Genomic DNA, 19,911 nt, shown 5'->3' with positions numbered 1-19,911 from the left:
ATGTCTACCCCCTTTTTTTTTTTTTTTTAGTTCTGTTAGCTTTTTGGTCTCATGTTTCCTTACCCGGGTCCCTCTGGGTCTCTTTAGCACCTATGTTGTCTCCTCCTATATTTAGTGGTTATATAGCTATCTCTCTATACTTAGGGTATTGTTCACCACATATTGACATCTGTTTACTGTATTATACGTATTATATATATGTTACTATGCAAGTCAACTACCAATGACATTTTACTTAACTCTTCAGGTTAACCTTTTTTGGCTGACTTGTATGTTTAATTTCTGGTCTATAATTGTGATATATATTTTATGCATTGGTTGAAGCGTCTAATACTATATGCTATAACATACTTGGTCTTTAGGATTAAAATTGTGAATCCTTATCTATGTGTGCTCTGGCATATATAGGGGTTAATCCAACCCTAATACTCATCATGTGTATCTCATTACTAATCCTCTGCCTCCTATGATCTTATTGGTCATGTGTACTATATAACTGTATGTAATGCCCATGCTACCACCTCCTGATGAAGTCTCGCTTGAGACGAAACGCGTAGAGATTGCTGTGGAGCCTACTGTCCAGGTTATATATTTTATTTGCACTCATCTACATTATTGCACTCCTGCTGCTTTGCTAGCATTTTGCTACCAGCCATTCAGACATTCAAGTTCCTGTTTACACTGTGAACTCTCCCCGGCTGAAACCTCGCTGACATCATCGAGTTCACGCGAGACTTTATTCAGTGTATGCTCTGTGTAGCACCGGAGAGAGGGGAAGGCGGCGTCCCTCGTGGCTTTCGGTCCCTGCCAGGACCTAGAGGGGCTATTGTGGCAAGACACACCGCGGACATCACACCGAAGTCCTCCTCCTTGGGTTCCTGCGTCTGAACGGGCTGAGTTGTACTCAAAAACGCATTTTTTTCAGCTTTGTTTGTGAGTGTGCATTTTTATCCCTTACTCCATAAATTTATTGTTGAACAATTTTACGCTATGAGTGCGCCTGTTTTTTCTGTGTTTTTGTAGATATCCCAAGGAAGTGGTGTTCCCTTCATTCGGGCTGCAGAGACTCTTTTGGATAGCAATTGGAACATTTTGGGATTTGTATATCTTTTACATATATTTTTCTGGACATTTTCTTTTTTGATATTTTATTATGTATTTTATTGGTTTATTATTTAAAAAATTTTTTTACTGTATCCACTGTGCTTAGCATAGGTTTTTTACTTTTATTTGTAATAACATTTTCCATTTCACTTTTATTTATATTTTTACTCTATAGAGATTTTATATAGTGATAGGTTGGCGCTAATATATTTCTTATTTTGTTAGAATATATATATATATATTGTATATGCATGATTAACCAATATACAAAGAAATACTGTACATGGCCAAATACAAATCTCTCCCAATATCAAACAGCACCAAGCTCAATCAATATCTAATAAATCCAAATATAAACTCTCAATTTGACAATGTGTACATGATACAAATAATCTTTGCATCATATATACTATGTCAAACAATGCTTCAAATCAAATACACTAATCCAAACAAGATACAAATACAATCATTAAAAAAAAACAAAGCATCAACACAATTAATTTACCGTCAATTAATCCAATCACCAATCAATTACAATCCAATTCAATTACACACTTCAAATCCTACAATCAAACCATTGTGAAAATTAATCTATGACAAAGTAACCATCAAAAAAAATCTATCTTCTAAAAATAAGCCAATAAAATAATCTATAGCAACCAGCCTTTAAATAAACATTTGCAAAAAATAAATGTACATGAGCAACACATTTTTACACAAAACAGCAAATTACAATTCCTAAAACATCCAAACAAGGCAAGCCAACAAGTTTTTAATATACCTGTATGTATGTCCATCTATAGTTTACAGACATAAATACAGGTGCAATAAAAGAGCATTAAAAACAATTTAATCACATAAAAAGAACATACAATACAACCACTGATTTTTCCTGTACGTATGTATACCCATAGTGACATACATACATTCAGGCCAAATAAATGGACATAAAAAAAATGGACGTCAGGAAAAAAATGCCAAAAAAACTGTAAAAAATAAATAAAATACATTTTATGTTTTTACTTACCATTAGATGAACCAGTCACAGCAATCAAGGGGAACCGGAAGCACTGGAGCAGCTAATCCAACAACAGGAACCAGGTAACCATAAAATAAAAAATCCATTACAATCCACAAGTGTCTTTATCTTCTTTTTTCTATTTGTAATCCATAGTGGGGGTCTTCTCTGTCTTGAAAATTTTATTAAGGTGAGTATAACAGGGGATAAAGTTAAAAGGTGAGGGGGGCTCAACACTACCTAGACAATGTGGACCTGGAGGCAAGGGTCTAAGCTTAGATCCAGAGCAAGACATGCACAGGACACAGGGGGCTCTGTCTGAGCACACCTGTATAAAAATCAACCTACACTGGAATCTTGTGACCACATGAAAAATCACCATATAAGCTGTACAATGGTTGCATAGTGTGGGTACACAAGTTGTAATAGTAACAAAGTGAAAAATACGTCACCACTCAGTGTACTGTATGGATGTCACAGGCAGAAAGGTAGGTCAAAACTCCATGTCAGGTGGTAAAAGGTAGGGGCCCCCCTCAGCAAGACTCCCACTCCAATGCGTTTCGACGAGAAACTGTCTTCTTCTGAGAGTGGTGAGGGAGGAAATGATTTTATAGGAAAATATTAGCAGCCAAATTCGCGCCATACTAATCAAAAAATTGCAAGCAGCTGTGAAGGGAAGGGGTGTCTGCTGATAATACAGCGTCATTAGGTCTATTCCAAAAAGCTGGGTATACCATTGGGCTGTTTTGGACACCACTGACTTAAGTGTAGAGCGATATTTCTGTGTTATAATATATATATATATATATATATATATATATATATATATATATATATATATATATATATATATATATATATATAAATACACATGATGAAGCCACTGTACAAATAAATGGGTGAAGGGTAGGTATCGGGTCAGGGTGGCTTAACCCCTTAATAACTGTAGCGGTTAATAACCGCTAAGGTCATTAAGGGGTTAGGGGACATTAGTTTGGCACTTTTTCTTATTTTGTATATTTTTCAGCACCCCAGTGTATGGGCGGGGAGGAAGATGTGGGTGGCCTTCATCGTGGATGCCGGACAAGGGTGAGTACAAAATGTATTGTATTAATGTATATTTAATGGGCAAATGCATTATTATCCATATGTGGATAATAGTAATTTTGCACATTAATGTAGTGTATGTGTTAGGGGACGGGGGTATTTTTTAATTTTTGGGGGCACACCATTGGTACCGCAGGCCCGTGGACGGCCGCTGGGACCCCCGGACGCCCTCAGACGCCCGCAGGGAGCCCCGGACACCCCCGCAGGGACCCCCGGACACCTCCGGAAGCCTGTTGTATGGATGTTGTGCAAGCAAAAAAGTAAACAATGAAATTTTTTCTAAGTCCTACTCATTTTGCGCCTGCCTTTTGCTGGCGCGGTTTTCTGGCGTGTTTTTTAAGGCCGTATCACTTAGCGCTGCTTAGTGAATTGGTAGTACTGGCAAAAATCAGCGCAATAGGCTGATCGTGCGCATTTTGCGCCGAGGGCAAAAAAAATACCTTTTCAGACCAATAAAGCGCAGTTATCACTGCTTAGTGAATCGCACTGCAGCCTTATCGGGCTTAAAAGGTACTTTGCGCTCTTAAAGCCACTTAACGGAGCTTAGGGAATCGGCCCCACTGTATTTTGTTACAGTATAAAAGGAGACAATGGAACAATTTAAAACAAATCAACATTTTCTTTTATTGGTGGAGTAAGTACAAAAACTTTTATTTACAAATACAATTTAAAAACATTTTAAGTGTACAGCAATTCAAAACATTAACAGGTGTATGGTTTACTGCTAGTGAAAACATTTATGTACAGAAAGTCAAAACATTTACAGTAGGATGGTGTACAGAACAATCAGGAAAAAATATATATCAATGTGGCGCTCTAAAATTATATTCCTATATAAACAAGTGCATATAAATATGGTGATACTAATACAAACATGTGAATGCCGCTTAACCCAGAGGGGGGGGTCGTTCTCTCGATCCCGTGGACGTGGAAGAAGTGAAGATCATCGGGAAGCGCAAAGTCATGTAAAACAGAAACACATTTCCTGATGGTGCAGTATTGTGATGTAGATTAAAAAAAAAAAAAAAAAAAAAATTTTTTATTTAAGTGCGGTGTGCTAAGTACTCACAAGTGTATGGTGAGTGTTGTTCCCATAAAGGTATCTTTCAGGGACAGCCTGTCTACCCGTGGTAGAGGTGGGTCAGTGTATCTAGGTGGATACTGAGGACCTTAGGTAAAAAATGAGGAAACAGACATAGTGCAGACTGTACGAAATATCTATTAAAATGGTAAGTGGATGTACAATACACTCACAATGTATAAAAGAATAACAAGCGTTTAGATCACATATTGGATCTCTGTGCAAAGCAGCTGTGTTAGTCCCCCCTTCGCCTCGGCGTGCGTTTCAATGATGCGTCTCACCCAAACCGGAAGTGACGTCATCTGCGCTTGGCTCTCTGGGGAACTTCGATCCTTTAGTGGTCTTCTCTCATCAGGGTTCACTCTACGCGTTTCTCCGTATAGCGGTTTCATCAGGAGTGTAATCTGACATGTTCTAAGAGACTATTTATAGGCTGTGCTAGAGTCCCATTGGCTTACATTAAGTATGGTAATCAAATAGCATAGCAGCAACAGACTTGTAGTTAACAGCAATTAAGACTCACATCACACATATATGAGTCTTCCAAAATGACATAACAATTACATAAAATTACATAAAAATTAAGTACATATGTTTTAATAAAAACTAAATAGCAAACATCTAAAAATACATAGATTAAAATATAAAACTTAAATATGAATCGCCTCATTACAGCTAAGATAGGCAATTAACCTCTTAATGGACTGAGCTAAATGCAAATATTTGCTAGTGATAGTAAAATTTAGCATCTAGTGGGAAAGAAGAGAGACATGTTAGAGTCAAAGAAAAGGTTTTATATCGAACTCTAGATTTAAGCCTTGAGGATGAATCGTTTTTAGCTCGAACATCCAAAAGGACTCCCTTTTAATTAAATTTAAGTCTCTATTGCCCCCCCTCCAGTGGGGCAACACTTGTTCAATAGCTTTAAATGTAAAGCTAGCAGGATTAGAGTTATGTTTTAATAAAAAATGGTTTGACACGCTGTGGGTTGTAATTTTGCGTTTTATGTTACCCAAATGCTCTAATATGCGCGTTCTAAGCGGACGTGTAGTTTTGCCAATATACTGTAAACCGCATTCACATTCTGCGAGGTAAATAACAAAACTTGTTCTACAGTTCAAATGCTGCTTAATAGTATAAGATTTTTGTGTTGTGTTTGATTTGAAACTGTGTGACATTTTAGAACTGTGTTGGCAGGCAGTGCACATTCTGCAATCATAAAATCCTAAAGGTGGATCTAACCACGTGTGTTTTTTTGTGGGTATATTTCTTAAGGCACTAGGTGACAAATAGTTTTTAATATTTGGTGCTTTCTTATATACCATTTTTACTTTGTCAGCCAGATGTTTCCCCAAAACTGGGTCATTTTTGAGTATCGGCCAATGGGTGTTAAGGATTTTATTAATTTTGCTGGCATCCTTATTATATTGCGTGACAAAGGGCACTTTTATGGTGCCATCATCAATAGATGTTTTGGGGGCAGGTGTTAGCATGGATTCTCTAGGGGTACCCTTCGCTCTAGCTAATGCTCGGTCTACCACATTTTTATTGTAATTTCTCTCACTAAACCTTCTGGATAAAACTGTGGATTGTTCCTCAAATATATGGTTATCAGTGCAGTTGCGCTTAAGTCTACGATACTGCCCGTACGGTATGTTTTCTATCCATTTATTGAGATGGCAGCTGGACTGGAGGATGTAGTTATTTGCATCCACCTCCTTAAAATAGTTTTTTGTTTTAATAGTACCCAGAGTTACTGTGGGTGTCATCTCACCTCTGGATGCCAGCTGTACATTATTGGAGGTGCCAATGATATCACTAATATCTATGTGCTTTGTTTTTTCTTTGGCTTTTTCTTTTAGTGATATCATTGGCAATTTCATTCTAATAACAACAGATGTCACGGCCCTGTACACATCCATTAAACATAGTGATGGTTGTAGAGCCGTGAGACATTTTTTGGAAAAGGAAGGGATTTATCCGAGTGAACAAATTGATTTTCTGGTAGATTGCATTGGATTTATCCTAAGCAAAAACTTCTTTTGGTTCGATAACAACTTTTACTTGCAACTCTGTGGGACCGCCATGGGGACCAAATTTGCGCCCAGCTACGCCAACCTGTTGATGGCCATGTGGGAAGATCAGTACATATGGTCTTGGACGGGGCTGGACGCAAATTTGGTCACATGGCGGAGATATATAGATGACATCATCTTTATATGGAAGGGTACTGTGACAGATTTGAATTTGTTTCTCCTGTATTTAGATGTAAACGAGTTTAATCTGAAGTTCACATCTACGGTCAGTGCAACCACTATTAACTTCCTAGACCTTTGCATATATGTGGAAGATGGCACTATTAAAACAAAAAACTATTTTAAGGAGGTGGATGCAAATAACTACATCCTCCAGTCCAGCTGCCATCTCAATAAATGGATAGAAAACATACCGTACGGGCAGTATCGTAGACTTAAGCGCAACTGCACTGATAACCATATATTTGAGGAACAATCCACAGTTTTATCCAGAAGGTTTAGTGAGAGAAATTACAATAAAAATGTGGTAGACCGAGCATTAGCTAGAGCGAAGGGTACCCCTAGAGAATCCATGCTAACACCTGCCCCCAAAACATCTATTGATGATGGCACCATAAAAGTGCCCTTTGTCACGCAATATAATAAGGATGCCAGCAAAATTAATAAAATCCTTAACACCCATTGGCCGATACTCAAAAATGACCCAGTTTTGGGGAAACATCTGGCTGACAAAGTAAAAATGGTATATAAGAAAGCACCAAATATTAAAAACTATTTGTCACCTAGTGCCTTAAGAAATATACCCACAAAAAAACACACGTGGTTAGATCCACCTTTAGGATTTTATGATTGCAGAATGTGCACTGCCTGCCAACACAGTTCTAAAATGTCACACAGTTTCAAATCAAACACAACACAAAAATCTTATACTATTAAGCAGCATTTGAACTGTAGAACAAGTTTTGTTATTTACCTCGCAGAATGTGAATGCGGTTTACAGTATATTGGCAAAACTACACGTCCGCTTAGAACGCGCATATTAGAGCATTTGGGTAACATAAAACGCAAAATTACAACCCACAGCGTGTCAAACCATTTTTTATTAAAACATAACTCTAATCCTGCTAGCTTTACATTTAAAGCTATTGAACAAGTGTTGCCCCACTGGAGGGGGGGCAATAGAGACTTAAATTTAATTAAAAGGGAGTCCTTTTGGATGTTCGAGCTAAAAACGATTCATCCTCAAGGCTTAAATCTAGAGTTCGATATAAAACCATTTCTTTGACTCTAACATGTCTCTCTTCTTTCCCACTAGATGCTAAATTTTACTATCACTAGCAAATATTTGCATTTAGCTCAGTCCATTAAGAGGTTAATTGCCTATCTTAGCTGTAATGAGGCGATTCATATTTAAGTTTTATATTTTAATCTATGTATTTTTAGATGTTTGCTATTTAGTTTTTATTAAAACATATGTACTTAATTTTTATGTAATTTTATGTAATTGTTATGTCATTTTGGAAGACTCATATATGTGTGATGTGAGTCTTAATTGCTGTTAACTACAAGTCTGTTGCTGCTATGCTATTTGATTACCATACTTAATGTAAGCCAATGGGACTCTAGCACAGCCTATAAATAGTCTCTTAGAACATGTCAGATTACACTCCTGATGAAACCGCTATACGGAGAAACGCGTAGAGTGAACCCTGATGAGAGAAGACCACTAAAGGATCGAAGTTCCCCAGAGAGCCAAGCGCAGATGACGTCACTTCCGGTTTGGGTGAGACGCATCATTGAAACGCACGCCGAGGCGAAGGGGGGACTAACACAGCTGCTTTGCACAGAGATCCAATATGTGATCTAAACGCTTGTTATTCTTTTATACATTGTGAGTGTATTGTACATCCACTTACCATTTTAATAGATATTTCGTACAGTCTGCACTATGTCTGTTTCCTCATTTTTTACCTAAGGTCCTCAGTATCCACCTAGATACACTGACCCACCTCTACCACGGGTAGACAGGCTGTCCCTGAAAGATACCTTTATGGGAACAACACTCACCATACACTTGTGAGTACTTAGCACACCGCACTTTAAAAAAAAAAAAAAAAATTTTTTATTTATCTACATCACAATACTGCACCATCAGGAAATGTGTTTCTGTTTTACATGACTTTGCGCTTCCCGATGATCTTCACTTCTTCGTACAGAACAATCAGTCAGGCCTGCACAACTCCAGGCCCGAGGGCCGCAAACAGGCCCGGTTTTAAGGATAACCTTGAAAACCGGGCCTGTTTGCGGCCCTCGGGGACTGGAATTATGCAGGTCTTGTGTACAGTAAGTAAAAACATTTCTTTATTAACACAAGTTAAAACACGCAACATCTCCTTTATTAAAGTACAGAAAGTCACAACATGTACAGCACAACAGTATGGTGTTATTAAAAAACATTCTTTATTCATAAAATTTAAAAAACGCAACATCTCCTTTATTAAAGTACAGATAGTCAAAACATTTACAGTAGGATGGTGTACAGAACAGTTAGTCAGGCCTGCACAACTCCAGTCCTCGAGGGCCGCCAACAGGCCCGGTTTTAAGGATAACCTTGAAAACCGGGCCTGTTTGCGGCCCTCGGAGCCTGGAATTGTGCAGGTCTTGTGCACAGTAAAAGTGGTGATGAAATGTAGCCAGTCACTGCATAACGGTACTCAGCCAAAATAAAAATAAAATCAGCTTTTTGAATTTGAATGCTGCACATCACAGAGAGAGCCTCTGACGCGTTTCGTCCCGTCGTGGGACTTTATCAAAGAGTGAAAAGTCTCTCAACGCAGATATCTTAAGTAGGCAAGCCCTTCCTGTTTATTGGTTGAAAAAAATCAAACTCAGTAGTAGGCAATCAACTAATCATGTTGAAAAGCCACGGAAGGAATCAAAGATGGCCTAACACAATATAGCCTGCGTTTATACCAAAGAAAAAGTAGCACATATACATAAAAATACAAATACACGAAAAATATATAAAATATTAAAAACAAGAACATGTGATGTAAAGCATCAATAGCATCAATTAATAAAGGGAAAAATGCACATATGTAGTTATAACCCTTGGGAGCGTGTCTCCCCTCCAGCATGAACGCATGGTGCCCCCACTTGGAGTGTGAGGAGCGCCAGAGCGCATCACACACGGGGTTTGTTCCAGAGAAGCTGTTCATTTCCTGCGATGACATCATACACAAGCGCAGTTTTTGCAGAGCTGGGACCGGCAGGACAGGACGGGCAGTGAAGACACCAGGTCGGGTAAGGGCAGCAGGCCATAGTATCCCGTGAGTACACGAGAGAGGCATCCACGGTTGTTTCTCTTCCTGTCTCTATTTATTCCCTGCTTATTAGCCCCCCACCCAGGTTTTTAGTCTGTCTCCCGTCCTCTGTATAGACTTTCATCATTTTATTGTTTTATCTGCAGCAGGATTGCTATTCTATCATATATGTCAGAAGTTGCACAATATCAACAAACAGTCATATGCATGTTGTAGAGTATCGGACACTGCGGGGTTCATTCTCCTTACTTCACACTTGTGTACAGTATATAAAAAAAACATTTCTTTATTAATACAAGTTAAAACACTCAACATCTCCTTTATTAAAGTACAGAAAGTCAAAACATTTACAAAAACATTTACAAAAAATAAACAACAGTTGAACAGTCACGCAAATTCGATCCCCACCAGATTGTCCTTCCAGGGCCGATGCCCTGTATGGCGCAAAATGCCATTAATGGAGTCTCTAACAATTTTCATTAAAGTATCTGAAATTGAAAAATAGCACCGCAATTCCTCCAAAATAGTCCTTCTTACATTTTCAGGAAGCGCCCTTTTTTCGCGATTTCCTTCGTAGTTTACATTGTAGACCCACCTGCAGTACACCAAGTAGGACATGTGGTGCTTAAAAATTAACATGGCATACTTCTGGAGTAAAACAGCAACCATCACCCTATACTTCTCCCTGAGGGCCGGTGGCAGCTCGCTCCGGATGATGTCGGGCACCGTATCGATGCAAGTGTATGTAGGTTGGGTTCTGGGAGCGGGTGTTCTTCTGGGAGCAGGTGTGCTTATGGCGGCGAGCGAGGGTAGGTTGTCTGGGAGGTAGCTTTCCTCCTGTGTTGGTCGCCGTGTTGTCGCCTGGCGTGGTCTTGACGGGGTTGTCATGTTATCCTCCTACTCAAGGCATACAGTACCGACACACTTTATCAGAGTGTGGTCGGTACCGCAAGCTGGGAAATCTCCCGGCTTGCTAGTGGCCGCCCCTCGGCGTGCCGCGCGTCATAGACGCGCGGTCACGCGTCATCGGGAGCGTGCGCCCCCTGCACGCGCGTCCAGAGGCTCCCCGAGGGAGCCCTGGTGTCCCGCGATCGCGGGACAGCGGCAGGGGGTTCCGGGGGACCCGGCGGACCCGGCAGCGGTAGGGAGAGCGCCCCGATCGGAGGGCGCTCTTCCGCTGCTTCGGCGCGCGCCCGTCACTCTCGGGCGCGCGCCAGGCTACTGCTGCGGCAGAGAACGGGCAAATGCTCGAATAAACTCTGCCGCAGCAGTACATGTACACAAATTCTTCTAGTGGAGGGGGTGCGCTTGGTGTTGGAAGGCGGTCGAAGGTCCCATTCATCACATCCATGCCACCCTCCTGCTCCGGCGTCGGGGATACAGGGGCATGAACACAGAGCAAATTATGTGTCCCCACTATGTCAGTCTCTATCTTCTCCTTCCGTCGATCCATCTTCTGCATCCATTGATCCATATTTAGCATGGTCTCTAAAAGCAGATCTATCTTTACCAGCATAGTAGAGTTCCCGGGGATATCCACTCTTAACCCATTCAACATGCGGTCTAACGAGCTGGTTCTTGTGCATGGCATGCTGTGGACATCTGGGTGGATGGGTGCTACGGAGGATGAGATGGGGGTTCCCTGGAGAGAAGCGGCAGCATCGTCGAAGAGGGATGGAGAAAGCGACCTGTGGATTTCCGGGGGCGAGAAGTGGCAGAGTCGTCTAAGCGTAATGGAGAAAGTGACCCGTGGATTTCAGGGACTCCAGCAGCAGCGTTGTCGAAGAGCAGTGGAGAAGATGGGCTGTGGGTTTCCGGGAGAGTGGCGGCAGCGTCGTGGATGAGTAGTAGAGAAGATGGGCTGTAGATTTCCGGAGAGCGGCGGCAGAGTCGTTGAAGCGTATTGGAGGAAGTGGCCTGCGGGTTCGATGGGTTGGCTGCCATTTGTTTTGCGTTGAGTGTACATCACCGAATTTCTTCTTGACATAATAAGGCTTATGTGTATTAAAACCCTTAGCCTTTGGGGTCAGCAGAAGGTTTTCTTATTGGCCTTAGCCGGTCGCTTTGGCCTTGGCTTGGAAACAGCTGCCGCCTTTCGCTTTTTCTGTGTGATAGGCACGGCAGAGGCGAGTGGCTTCTTGCGTCCGTAGAATCGGGGTTGATCCATGGAAGCAGATGGCATAATGCAGTATCTGGACAAGGGCAAGTTCAGATTCAGATCATCGAGTGGGAGGCTATGTAAATTGTGTAACCTTTTATGCCTGGCGACGAGGTACAGGTGTTAAAAGTGGGCGTACTCTAATGTGCGTCATTATCGTATAAATAATGAGATGTCATTGGATAATATGACACTGTGGGTTTTTTTTGCCTTCCTCTGGATCAATATGAAACCAACGAGAGAAATAACTCAAGCTCAACCTATTACAATAAAGAAGTACCCTCTGAGGTGCAATGGGTAATGAACATACAAAGCACTACAAGTTAACTCAAGGTTAAGACGAAGAAACCCATATGTCTGCACTCAGAAATTAAATCAGGCTGCGATTATTCTAACACAAACCAGTGGCAATCGCCCAAAAGACCCAAGTACACCCAGGTACATTCTGAATACATGCTTTAAACTTTCCTTACACTAGCCCCAGCATTTCTGCATTGATTAATGTGCTCATAATTATAAATAATGGATTATGAATAATTGATTAATGGCCTATCAGATTAACAGCGGGGGTCCCTGGCAGTCCCATTCAAACTGAATTGGACTGCCAGGGACCCCTGCTGTGTTAATCCTATGGGTCGTTAGTCAATGCAGAAATGCCTTAAACGTGCCTCAAACTAGCCCAGAACATACCCAGCACATACCCTGAATGTAATCCGGCTAGTTTAAAGCAAGCGTCAGGATAATCGTGGCCTCGTCTCAGTAAGGGCACTTCAAATGTGGAATTCATTACCCAATGTAGACTGTGATGGCAGATACAAATCATTTTTCAAAAAAAGGCTTGATATCGTTTTAGAAAGGAAAGGTATACAGGGATATACCATTAAGTATACACGGGAAGCATGTTGATCCAGGGATTAATCCAATTGCCAATTCTTGGAGTCGGGAATTAATTTATTTTTCCCCTTATGAGATGTCATTGGATAATATGACACTGTGGTTTTTGTTTGCCTTCCTTTGGATCAATAAGTAAGTATAGATATAGGATAAAGTATCTGTTGTCTAAATTTAGCATAGGTTGAACTCGATGGACACACACACACACACACACACACACACACACACACACACACACACACACACACACACACACACACACACACACACACACACACACACACACACACACACAGTAAGTTTACTGGCTTTGCGTCTTGACCAAGGCTGTGCTGAAAAACTGTGTAATGCAGCGGGCATAAGTTTATAAGGGCTCCATGTAAAAATGGATTTGAGGCAAAGGTAACACTGTGTGCCCATTTGCATGTCATTTCCCAGCATCCTTTGCTGCAGGGGAAGCACTATATGCTAAGTGATAATGGCGAAAAGCAGACCTTTCTAAGACATGTGAATGTGCTCAAAAACTAGCCTCACACTGATGAGATCCAAAAGGTCAAAAAAGCTGTCTGGTGCTTTTCTGGCTTTTGGCTATGATCAAGTGTATGGTCTGTCCTTCCAAGGATGAATCTTGTAGAAATACACTTGATTCGATGGTCATAAATGTCTGAGAAGTGGATATAATAAGCCCGAGCATTTTTAGTTCATTTCACACCAGGGATGGCAAACCTTCCGGGGTTCACTGGTCACTGCACCTTCAGGTTGTGATGAGCCACTATTGACCTGCACAACTGGATGGCATAGACCCTTATTATTTCCGCATTGAGCATCTCCCTGGCCTTCTGGCTGGAGAACGCACAGATTTGTTTTTAACCAACCCTGACTTCCGAGTCAGGGCTTACTTTGGCCACTATGTGCACTGCATTGCACAGAGCACGGAAGCACTCAGCCCCATGAAAAAACTACAGTAATAATACTATACGTGAAAAATTAATTATATCAAACCAATCTCAACATTGATAATGATGATGAAATGTCCAGTTCAGGGAACAGTCCATATGGAGTAGGTAAAGGCTTCTTTGGTGATCTAGCCGTATCACAGAAATACCTACAAGAAAAAAAAATAAAAGAAGCGCCAGGTTCATTGATACTCTATGAAAGCTATTTATTTAAAATTGGAGCAGTCACCAGGACTTGCACTCACATGATACGTAAAAACACATTCAGTTGAGACAATCTGTACTTGATGCTAGCTGCTGCAGGACGGATAGTGTGCTAATGCCACATGAACATCAGAAACGACGGGATGTGAGCAATAAAAATACTCATCTATGGTGAAAGGGGCTCCTCATAATCTCCAACTCCTCCGGTATTCAGATATCACTCAGCTGAGCTCAGCAGGGCTCCAATGCAACGCGGTCCCACCGCAAGACCACCACAGAGTTTTTCAATACAGTCCCGCTCCAATGGCGTCCCAGATGCACCAGAATCGGTAGTTTGAGCAAAGCTGAGCAGGGCACCTTCACACTAGCTCCTTGGGGTTTCCTGTTTTTTTTGTCCCGCCTCCAAACAGCGCGTCACTGCATCAATACGTCACGACTCCTGCCTGCCCCCTTGGTCTCCCCTGTATGCCCCCTGCCTCCCATGTCTCCCCATGCTCCCCCCCTGGTCTCCAGTCAGTCCCCATCAACCCAGTCAGCCACAGATCTACCCAGTCAGTCATAGTCACCCACCCAAGTGTCAGTCATAGTCACCCACCCATGTGTCAGTCATAGTCAGTCACACAGTAAGTCAGTCAGTCAGACACCCACACAGTCAGTAACCAACCCACCCACCCAACCCGTGTCACCCACCAACCCAGTCAATCACCCACCCCCTCCATGTCACCCACACTTTTCTGTGTCACCCACCCCTTCTTTTTCACCCACCCCCTCTCTCTGTGTCATCCACTCTCTCTGTGTCACCCACCCTCTCTCTTTGTGTCACACCCCCTCTCTCTGTGTCACCCACCCTCTCTTTCTCTGTGTCACCCATACTCTCTCTGTCACCCACATTCTCTCTCTGTCACCCACCCTCTCTCTCTCTGTGGTACCCACCCTCTCTCTCTCTGTCACCACCCTCTTTCTCTCTCTGTCACCCACCTCTCTCTCTCTGTCACCCACCCTCTCTCTCTCTCTGTCACCAACCTCTGGCCCAATGTTTATAGTCTGCTTGAACTTCTTGTGCATCGAATCAGTTTCAAGAGGCATTGGCAATATCTTGGTAGTGACCGACCACTACACTCGCTAGTCTCAAGCGTTCCCGACTAAGGACCAGAAGGCTCTCACAATCGCCAAAGTACTGTGGGAGAAGTTTTTATACACTACGGTCTGCTGAATCAGATGCACTCTGACAAGGGAAGGAACTTCGACAGCAAGCTTATCAAGGAGCTTCTCAAGATGCTAAATATTCAGAAGTCTAGTACTACTCCATATAATCCAGAGGAAACGCTGTCCCAGAAAGATTCAACTGGACATTGTTAGACATGCTAGGCACATTAAAGGGCTCTCAAAAGGGTGAATGGAGCAAGCATGTTGAAGCACTGGTGCACACATACAATTGCACCAGGCATGAATTAATGGGGTTCAAACCATACTTAATGATGTTCGGGAGAGAGGCACGACTGCCAGTGGAAATTCGCCTAAGGGTATCTACCGATGGGGTAACCAACATATCACTCTACCGATACGTGAAGAGACTTCAGGACAGCCTGCACTGTGCATACCAGTTGGTGGAAGAAGCCACCACTCAGCTGAATGTGCAGAACAAACGAAGGTATGACCACAAAGTCCGCCATCGGGAACCAACATGCCGGGTCTCCCTGTCTACCACTTACGAGAAGTGGATGGCAGGGTAATGGTCTGGCACAGAAACCACTTATTGCCTATTCCGCAAGTGGGAGAGAGAGAGATCCTGAACCAGAGACTGTAGTAACAGATAGTGAGCCAGAAGAGTGTGCAGAACATCCAGCTTCAGTAACCGAGACAACTAAAGATCTTTTGGAGGCAACCTCCACTTGGTGGGCACCTCCCAAAGGAGCACCGGGTAATGGGCCTATGTGACACTGAGGGGGTGCCCAGGCCAATAAATAAAGGTATTCTGCCTGGCTGGGTGCCCCTGAGCCATATTGAGAAAATGTAGAGTGTCAGCTCTGCAGCCCAGTAATGGCAGAGATACTGTAAATGTCTGTGTGTGTCTCCCACCAGGTATAAGGTGGGAGAATAATATCATATCCCAAATGTATGAGTTATTATGCTAGTGTTTCCCTGTAAACCACGCAACGTAAAATAGTTTTTAAAAACCATCAGCTCACAGCATAGTGAACAGTGAGTACGTAACTTTGGCTAGGAAGGTCCTAGCGCACTAGAGTTTCGCTATGCGGGCTGCTGAGGTAAAATGATTAAAACAGTCATATTTTACTTTTTTATAAAATTTTCTAAAAAGTAATGAATGAAAGTCCCCCCCTTTTAATTGCACTAATATTATAAGAGTACAGAGTTTTCATTCAGGCAGGCAGAGCAGTGGAAGCACTTTCTTTACAAGTACCATGATCAAAATGTGTATGGCAGGACATTCCTGAAAGTCAGCAATGCATAATTTAGCCCCGGACTTCTAAGACATCCTGCTTGTATGGTTCCAGGATGTCTGAAAAAGTCTGTAGTTAAAAAGGTTCCAACATTTTACAAACGCTAAGTGGGGAGGGGTAGATATAAACAGATTTCCCCTAGCAGATGTCCAGATGTCCGTGGAAGGTAGACAAGATGTCGCAAGGGAAGTGGGCTTGGTTAGGTATGCTAAGCGGCACAGGTTTGAGATTTGCACATGCCCCTTAGCATACTATGAAGCCCTTTGCCCGGTCCCTTGAAGTGCTTGCAACTTGGCCATAGGTAGGATGTTTGGTTCCCACTCAGCGATTGGCTGCAGAGTGTACAGAAAGGGATTTTGAGTGTTTAACAATTCCTGCAGCCGATCGGGAGATTAGATTCATCATGCAGTGAGAGATTCATTGTGCGGTACAAAGTTGTAACATCGTAACCAAGATTTGTATCCATCTTCAAGAGTTCATAAGCTGATTGGTAGCCAGAGGAAGATTAGCATTGGGCTAGGGCTGTGTCTGTTTTCTGTTTAATTATGTGAAGCATAAAGACAGGTTGTAGATATTAGTAAACATGACCCCCGAAGAAGTCGTAGGACGAAACATGTTGGGCCTTTTGTGCATCTGAGGCCACCGTACCAAATCTGAAGATCCAGAGAGGAACATTATTGGCTGAGGCAGCTGTGACTCGTGAGGCTGACAGAGTAGCCCCCGGACGTGATTGAGAGCTGTAGTCCGGGAAGAGCATGCAGAAGCCAATCAGCTGATCTGAGAGTGTGGTTGAAGTGCGCCCAGAGTCACTTCATGCTTTTAACCAGCGGGGAGAGTGTGAGTGTTTCCCTCCCGTCCTCTGTGTTGTATGTGACTCAAGTAAAGTGTTAATGCACTATTGTCCTTGCATTTGTGTTTCCTTCTGCATATGAGGTCTGGATAGAGTCCCTACACCAGAAGATTCTATGTTCTATGGGAGAGGAGTACTGTGTGGTATCAGTGTTTAGTTAATCACTTGGTGTATTGGCACTTTGTATTGCACATTTCAATCTGCACCAGGAACACTTGATGGTTTGGACTGGTGTTTTTTGGCGGTTTGGGAGACCGCTGGTGTTCAGGCAACATTTTGAAATAATTATTTTATATCACTTATTTGTTGTGCTTTTTTGTTGTTTATAAGATTCGTATCCAGCTTCAAGAGTTTGTAAGAACTAAGGACTTCCAAACCAATTCTACAGCGGTAGAATGAAGCAAGCAGTTCCAGCCGAGAAAAAGTGGTTGCGAGCTGCGCCACTAGCCAAAGACTGTTTTTGCGGCTTTGCGTTTGCACAACTCCCGCCCTGGGAAATTGTGCTTAAAGTCTCTATTTCTAAAGATTTCGTTCTGGAAGTAGAGAATTTAGTTTTGCCCCATCCCAGTAAGTGTATTTTCATAATATTTTTTAAATCAAGCTGTGTATGTTCATTGTGTAAATAGATTACAATTTATTTTATCTCTTGCTTTGCTCAATCAAAGGATCCAGGTAATTTAGGTGTTAAAGTTCTGGTCTCCCGTGACAGCATCTGCCTGAAGTACCCTCACCAGCTGCTTCAATAAGTCGCCCACTGGATCCCCAAAGTCCAAGTTTTCATCCAAGTAGAGACATTTTTCACCCACGTAGAGACTTTGTTCGCTCAAGTAGACACTTTGTTCACTCAAGTAAAGACTTTGTTCACCCCTTATGAGAGAGTCGAGGCCTCAAGCCCCCGTTAAACTCTCCAACGATGGAGCTTCCGAGACAAAGCCTTGCAGAAGTCAGCAAGAAAGACACCCTCGTACAAATGTGGCATATGATCAGATAGGGGCACCCCATTATGAGTTTCAGCAGCAAGCTAAGAATAGTCTAGCCTCAATGATCAACATGTTCATTGAAATGTACAATATTGTTTAGAGCCTTGTGATGGAGCGGTCTGTAGGCGAGGGCAGTTAGATGCATAGAATGGTTTACGCTTAACTGGATTGGTTTATTAACCAGAAGACAACTAAACATTAGGAACACTGTCCCTATAGAGAAACTAACTCAACTTTGCTGTGGCCCTTTCGAACTAACCTGGTTCCCAGCTTTAAAACATATGAACCAATATTATATAGAACTACTGTATAAGCAAAGGGAACAATATTGAAAGTTTTATCTGACATGCTGATCCGGCGTCTCCAATTTCTCCAGCTGCAGGCGTGGAATTCCTGCTGCTCCCAGGAAGTCTTTTGCCCTTCTTTGTGTGCAGGCTTCTGCTGTGTGGGGCGTTGAGTTCCAAACTGTTGCCAAGCAAAATCCTCTGGTCAACAAAGCCTGGATCCCTGCGGGAATGATCCTCTCACAGACTGCAAACAGGGACACTGCAAAGCAGCCACTTCCTGCCTTTTCTACCCTTTCAATCTGGAGTTTCACATCCCACCTGCATGAAACCCGACACCAATGCAGTCTGGAAATGGAGTTAACCTCTTCAATCCCTTACAAGCCTGCATGAGTTAAGTTGTATAATTACCCTGCATTTTTATTATCTAACTCGTGTCATGTTTGTGTTACTGCTGCGACACACTTTATTCGAGCAAATGCCCAGTTTGTACCTGGCAGATACCTGGAATGCGCCACTCCTCACCTCTTGCATGCTGCGTTGTGTTTGCCTTCCCAGCCACGGTTCATGCCTGGCTGACGGGGCCTGATCTGTTAAATGATAATGATCAGGATTTAATAGGCTGCAATGCTTCGCGTGTCCACCAGATGGCATAAATTCATGAATTGTAATGCAGTATATATATATACAGTACTGTATATACACAGTATACTGTATATATATATATATATATATATATATATATATATATATATATATATATATATATATATATATATATATATATATATATATATACTGTATAACAACAACCCCTATAAGCCCTAACATACAGTACTGTACACATACAGTACTGTATATGCACATACATAAATGATACTACTGTATGGGCGGCGGGGGCGAGATGTGTTTGCAGCAGAGAGAGATCCGCTGCTCTCTCTCTGCGCAAACATCCGCACATTAAAAATTATTTGAAATAAATTTTTATTGATAGTGTAGATGTGCAGGGGGTCTCCGGAGCTGAACCGCGTTGGTTTCAGGTCTGGGAACCCCCTGCTCCCCGATATACAGCCCCCTTTAGGGGGTGCCGGTATCCCTCTGCTTGGTTTAAAGGGCCCGACCACGTGATCGCGGCCTGTAAACCAAGCAGAGCAGAGGGATACCGGCACCCCCTAAAGGGGCCTGTATCTCGGGGAGCAAGGGGGCCCCAGACCTGAAACCAGTGCGGTTCTGCTCTGGAGACCCTTTGCACATGTACAGTATCAATAAAACACATACAGTATACAGTATAAATAAACACTAGTTCTTTACCTTAGCGGCTATGCGCTATGGTAAAGAAGCAGCATTTCTGTATTTTAATAATATTGTACAGTGAGCAGGGGGTTCCCTGAGCCAGAAATTAATGCTCAGGGACCCCCCCTACTCCTGCTCAATATTATTAAAAATACAGAAAT

At 42.3% G+C, this 19,911-nt stretch overlaps 1 protein-coding gene across 1 annotated transcript; it reads left to right on the top strand.

The window, feature by feature from the left end:
- The first annotated feature begins 6,219 nt into the window (after window positions 1-6,219).
- LOC142470641 (uncharacterized) lies at window positions 6,220-8,444 on the top strand. The gene is made up of 2 exons (XM_075577237.1): window positions 6,220-8,237; window positions 8,323-8,444. The coding sequence occupies exon 1, from the start codon at window positions 6,396-6,398 to the stop codon at window positions 7,629-7,631; it is 1,236 nt and encodes a 411-aa protein (XP_075433352.1). The 5' UTR covers window positions 6,220-6,395; the 3' UTR covers window positions 7,632-8,237; window positions 8,323-8,444.
- Window positions 8,445-19,911: the final 11,467 nt, after the last annotated feature.

The sequence above is a fragment of the Ascaphus truei genome, chromosome 1 (assembly GCF_040206685.1).
Source record: "Ascaphus truei isolate aAscTru1 chromosome 1, aAscTru1.hap1, whole genome shotgun sequence".
NCBI classification, from domain to species: Eukaryota; Metazoa; Chordata; class Amphibia; order Anura; family Ascaphidae; genus Ascaphus; species Ascaphus truei.
This window is presented reverse-complemented; position numbering and strand designations above follow the sequence as displayed.